Below are 6,472 nucleotides of genomic sequence, written 5' to 3'. Positions count from 1 at the left end.
GCCTACCTCTCTCACCTGCGCATCTAGATGTTCAACTAAGAACATCAGAAATTAAATTTCCTGAGTTACCTTAAGCCAGTTCTCTGTTTTTCAGGTGCCTTAATCAGGAAGGTAGATTCTGGCACAAAGTCTTAGACGATTATCTATAAAGGATGCACCAGTCGAGATGTACTTAATCACAGAATGTGCACATGCAAGGAGAGAGAGTTGTCATAAGAATATTACCTCATTTGTTGCATAAGCTGGAAGGTATGCAGTGAGTAAAATACCCAGGGCACTGCAGGAACAGAAAAATACCTAGCAGCAAAGGCAGTTAAATGCTTCCTCGGAAGCACAGAACTCTCTCCTCCTCCTGTTACAATTCTTCAGCAAGTAACTTCACCCATGCTTTTCATACGTGCTAACTTTGACGAGGCTGTTACCTGCTTCCCTTCCCTCCTGCTAACACTGCTTTCACTCACTGTGCTGAAGCTGTGGCACTGGCATCAGTCTGCCTTTCATTGCTCAAAGTCATGACCTGCTAAAGCTGAGCAAATACATCCTTTCAAACTGCCTTACTGTGGTCACAAAACGTTTGTATGCACACCCTGACTTTCTGAAACATTAATTATCTGAAATCATTCATTCTCCCTCTCCCAGACCAAATATGAAATCTGTGTACCACATGGCTACTCCCAAATCTAGTTATAAGCACAGCTACAGTTTGCAAAACACGTTTAAGATCCCAGCTACACTGCAAATCAGACCCAGGACACACACAGTGTTTTTAACTAGGTCTAGTGACAGTTTTGTAAACAGGTTGCTGACAGAGCAGCATTTGTTAACATAGGCAGGGTCACATTTCTTGCTATTTCATTGGCAATCTGCTATTTTCTTTTTTCCCCACAGAATTTCCATTGGAGGCATTGGGAACTATCAGTAGACCCTGTTAGATCAGGGACTCAGAGCCAGATCTATGGCAATAAAATTAAAAAAAAATAGAATAGTTACCCACTGAGTAAAAAAGAAGAAGGAAATGGCAGTAAGTAACAGTAAAAACACAGCGAGCCATTTCCAGCCAAAAAACGATGACAAGGAAGATGCCCTTCTCCTCCTGTCTGACCAGGGACTAACTATTGCAGAGCCATTTCCATAGGCCAGGAGGCTGTTACAGCCTCCCTCCAGCCTGTGTCTCCCTGCAACCCGGCAGGAACCCCCACCCAGAAGTCGTATGAACTCCACTAAACACCCTGATGCCTCCTCCATTTTTAAAGCCAAGCAAGACAATAATCACAGATTTCCAAAATGACAAAAATTATGTTTGCTTTTTATTATCTGCAGGATGTGCCCTCAAACACAGTTCAAACTCTTCCCTTTTGAATTTGTTCAGAGTCTCTTTTTCAGATCATACACACATCTTACTTATGACAAAAGTATTTTATATATACATCCCTAGGGTAAAAAACCTGCTCTATTTATGGCTTCGGCGATACTACCTAGTAAAATATGTTAAATTTCATGAGTACTTCAAGAAAATGATGTCGGCTTTGTACTTAGGGAACAGCCCTGCAGTACCCTTGTACCTGTACAGTTCCACTGCTCTGCGGTTCTTCTAAAAGTCAAATGAGACACCACACCTAATTCAATTGCACTTCGCCCTCCCCCAGTATCTACTGATTTAGACCACGACTGATAAACCAGTGGTGCTCAGGTGAAGCTTTTCTCTAGTGCCTTGATACCAGCTCAAATTAGCAAGGTTATTTAGACCCCTCTGGCCCTCAGGTAAGAAGCTGCTAGTCCCACCTACATAGAGTAAGATCAGTTTTCCCTATGCAACTTCTAACAGATACTTGTCTCTCCCATTCTTGATGGCCTCAGATATTGGCACTACGCCAGCCAACAGAGACATTTAGCCTTACAGAGTTGCCCTACTATTTGATGTCTGTTACCTTTGGTGCTAAAACACTTAATTTCTTTTTTTTTTTTTTACTATGGACAATACAGGACTATTCTCCTTCTGCATGCAGCAGCATTTTTATGTATTTGATGACCATATTCTTCATTCCACCAAATCATCTCTTTAGCTAAGCAGCAGTCTGCCTCTAAGCAGAACACTGTAAAAGAAAACCAGTGTAATCAATAAAAGGCTTTAATTTATGCTCTACTCATTAACAGCAGCAAGAAGGGCCTACACATTCCCTGTTTTAAGATGACTTCCTTCATATGTACACAATTCAAATGTACCAATAACTAACAGTTCTAAAGTGGCTTCTTTTATTTTCTTAGTTGAGCTTTAACAAAAACCAAACAAACCAACCAAAAAAAAAATCTTCCCAACTCACTACCCTAAATTTCAGTTTGTATCTTAAATATCACTGGCTATAATGCAACACTAAGAGGAGAGATTCGGAGTGAGAAAACCAGTTAAGGAACACATTTGGCTTAAGTTAGTTGCCTGCAAAGACCAAGCCTCTTACTGTTTTACCATGTATGTTAAATACTGAACTCTTTATTCCAGGTAGTCAAGTCAGGATTTCCCAAGCCTTCAGATGGCTTGTGCTTACAATAAGCACATAATGGTTAACACAGAGAGCCCAAGGCCTGCAACGGCTTCCCATGACCTGAACTGGAAGCTGCTCCAGATCAAATTTAAGCTTATTTTCCAATGGGCAGTCATCCAGACCACAAAAACCACCACCGTTCACAGACTGCTGCTGTGCAGCTTCAGTGTCCAAGCTTTTAAAATTTCATAACATTTACCCTTCACATAAAACAATTTATACAGTATACTCAGTGTAAAACCCTATACTAATACAGCATTACATCTGAGATTTCAAAGCTTAAAAAAAAAAATCAAAGGTTAGGGTTAAGGTTTCCAGAGCAACATGGAGCCCTGGCCCCCTTTGTTTACGTGTTACAATCAGGTACTCCTTCACATGGTCCGACAGCATTGAGAAATATAGCAGGCTGTTCAGCAAGTAGGATATGGCGTTGCTTACCTCACAACTTCTCCAACCTATGAAGAACAGTTTTCATTTCAAAATTCTACTGGAGCCAGCATTTCGGGAGTAAGATAACACACCAGTATGTAGAAACTTTTACTTCGTATATACTATATTGCATATGCTCAACAACAGACAAGGTGAACGCTTTTCCTTTCTGAAACACTGAGAGTGTACTAAGTATCAGAATAAAAATGGGATCCAGCAGCTTCCCCACCACCACTCCCCAGTACTTCTTGAGAAGAAGTTCCGCAAAAAACAAAAATAGGAAGTTCCGCACCAACATGCAGAAGAACTTTTTCACAATGAGGGTGACAGAGCCCTGGGACAGGCTGCCCAGGTGGTGGAGTCTCCATCTCTGGGGATATTCAAGACCCATATGGACACCTATCTGAGTGATATGTCCTAGGGAGCTGCTTTGGCAGAGGGGTTGGACCCGATGATCTCTTGAGATCCCTTCCAACCCCTACAATTCTAAGATTCTATGATTCTATGTTCTCAAGGTTGTAGACTTACTTGGGTTTTCCTTCCAAAATTCTAGGTCAAGGTCCTTGCTCTTTTAAGAAAAATGCAAATGAAGTCCATGTTAATTCATAGCTTATTAAGAAACCCCAATATTTTTTATCCATCATTCTATTTGGTAACACACGCATTTGACACATGCATCAGAGAGAGGAGTTAGAGTCTGATCCCAGTCTTACATATATTTATTCTAAAAGCCTGAGTCCACAACCCTCCGTAGCACCAGTGAACTAACTGCTGGGCAAAGCTAACAGGCAAAAAAGCCTACACAAATTTTTTTTTTCCCTGACAGCTGAGTGAAACCACTGGCACACAGATTCGATGTTGCAAGAAGTGCTATCATAACTTGGCCCATTTACACGCCAGCGTTGAGGATAAAGTGCAGTGCTGAAGACATGTAAATGAGGAAGACATATTTGCTTTGGCTGAAAAACATCAGCCTCAACAGGCACCCAGGAGCTGCCTGGTCAAAGGTGGAGCAACACACAGTGCCCAGCACGTCAGGCAGAAACCTGCCTGTACATCAGGTAAAGCAGGGCCTGGCACCAGTGCTTCCTCAGGCACGGGCTGCTGGGCAAGCTGCTCGCTTCTTCCACAGCCCTCAGCAGCATCACCCGCACTTCCGCTGAGGCCCACCGCACGCCACAGGTAACACAAGGCTCACAGCAACAACATTCCCTCCAGAGCATAACCACAACTGCCTCCCAGCAGGCAGGCTCCTGAAGTGATGGAGTTAAACACACGGGAACATGGTGTTTTCACTGGTGAAGGGATGCACGGCCTGCACACCCAGTGTACGAGGGTCATTTAGTCCTTGAACTGCTGACCAGCTAAGACCCCATTTGTGGTATCACAGCCAGTTCTGGGGTCCCCAGTATGAGACAAATATGGGCCTGTTAGAACAGATACAAAGACCCAAAGGATAGACACCGAAACAGTCAGAGGGCTGGGATGAGAGAGTTGTGACTGTTAAGCCTGGAGAAGGTTCCAGGGAGACCTTAATGCCAAAGAATTGTCCAGACTGATCCAGACATGCCAGAAATCTACAGACAATAAAAAAGGGAGATATGACAATGTAGTAAAAAATGAGATGTGACACCTAACATAATTTGATGTGTTATAGATCTCGCACTGAAAAAAGAGTACAGTAACAAAAATAGGTGATTTTTCACACCAACCAAGCTGAGAAACTCAGTGCTATAGCTACTGAAGGAGATGAGAAGCTCTTCAGCTTCATAAAGAGACTCAGCAAGATCACAGAAGTAAAAAAAAAAAAAAATTAAAAAATTCAAAGGTTATTAGACACAAAGGTATTGTCCATGTCTCAAGAAGTCCAAGTCTCTCATAGTTCATAAAACATGTGAAGTATCTTCGGCAAGTCCTTTCAATATCATTAGATTCTCCTGTCATGACTAAGGGTATCCAAATGGAAGGGGAAAGAAATAAAATCATGACACAACAAAGCAAACTGCACTCAGAACAAGTTAAAAAGTTTAATTTAAAATTAAAACATCATAGTTTATAATTATATATAGTACATATATAGTCCTATATATGCACATATATACCATAAATTACATCTGTATTCACTTCTGTAAAACATAAATCCGTGTCATAAATACAAATTCATTCTTTGCCTTTAATTTAATGGAGGTATCACCTGTTGCTGCATACTGCTGAAGTTGTGTGCATATTTTAATGTTTAGCTAAGACAAGTAGAGTGCAACTCACATAGAAAGCTTTCATTTTGCCACATTACAAGATGCGGCACTGGATGGTTCATCTGTATCATCTGGACTGTATTTTTTCCATAGAAAATTTTCATTTTTTTTCCAAAGAGAACTTTCACACACTTCGCTCTCTTCTGTCACTGGGAGATGAGGTGTTCTTTCACACAACTTCTCTATGACTGCTACATCCGTGAGCTTTCTGAGGCTCTCCTCATTGTGCTCACTCAGCATGTCCCAGAAATCTTTTGGTTTTTCCTTTGACTTTTGTACCTGTCCTGAGAGGACGTTCCTTGGTGATTCTGTAGGCCCACTTCCATCATTTCTGAAGAGGTCATTGAGAAAAGAGGTATCTCCAAGTAAGCCCACAAAAGACTTCTTAGAAGTCTGAGCTTTTCTCTCCCCATTTTCTGACTGAGACAGGGATCTTTTTCTTGGCAGCTGCGTTCCTTCTGAGTCCTGCTGTCCTTCGTAACTTTTTACAGACAGCACCTGATTTATCTGTGACTTATTGTTTAATGAGCCAGATGCTGCAAGATCCTTGAATGTCTGACTATTTCTCTTTTCAGTATGTGGGGTAGTAACAGTGGGTGACTCTTTGTATTTCGCATCAACACCCATATCTTGCACATTGGAGTCATTGTGAAGTTGTTCTACTTCTCTCTTGTGGCTCTGCTGCCTCTGTTTTTCTGCAGTTCCCCTTAGAAGCAGACCTTCAGCTGATGAAGATCTAGACTTAGATCTTCCAAAATTAACAATGGATTTTCTTTTTCTGGTGCGTGTTGTACCCAATTCTCTTTCCTCACCATCATGTGAAGCTTGTGCTGCTTTTTCAACTGTGAAAAAAGACTCCATCTCTGGATGCTTGGAAACATAGAAATCCTTCAACATCTTCTGCCTTGTTTCAGATGTAGCTTTTGCAATATGTTCTGCCAGTTCTTCTGCTGATCCCATATTAAAGTGGGATACCATTTCCTCAAATTGTCTCCTGTAATTATCAGGAAGGAAAAATGTGCTGACAAAATTAACTAGAAACAAAAGCAGCTCTGAAGCAATTAATTCAATTCACATATTTCACATATCCCAGTAAGAAATATGGAAGTTACTCTTCATGATTAGCTTTGGTTTTGATCAGCAAACAGACGAAAGAATTGACTTTAGAAGAACTTAACTGACTTCCAAATTCAAAACTCCCATGTGATTTCCTCAGTTTGAGACCCACAGATTTACTGACTTACAGTG

At 41.3% G+C, this 6,472-nt stretch overlaps 1 protein-coding gene across 1 annotated transcript in view; it reads right to left on the bottom strand.

Moving 5' to 3' along the window:
- Positions 1-4,982: 4,982 nt before the first annotated feature.
- The window catches only part of ERCC6L2 (ERCC excision repair 6 like 2), a 52,744-nt gene continuing 51,254 nt past the window's right edge, over positions 4,983-6,472 (bottom strand). The window contains exon 19 of the mRNA XM_084278722.1: positions 4,983-6,218. Coding sequence (XP_084134848.1) covers positions 5,246-6,218 — 973 coding nt within the window. The 3' untranslated portion in view covers positions 4,983-5,245. The remainder of the gene's footprint in view (positions 6,219-6,472) is intronic.

The sequence above is a fragment of the Gallinula chloropus genome (assembly GCF_964237585.1).
Source record: "Gallinula chloropus genome assembly, chromosome: Z".
Taxonomy (NCBI): domain Eukaryota; kingdom Metazoa; phylum Chordata; class Aves; order Gruiformes; family Rallidae; genus Gallinula; species Gallinula chloropus.
Note: the sequence above shows the minus strand (reverse complement) of the source record. Positions and strands in the feature narration are given on the sequence as shown.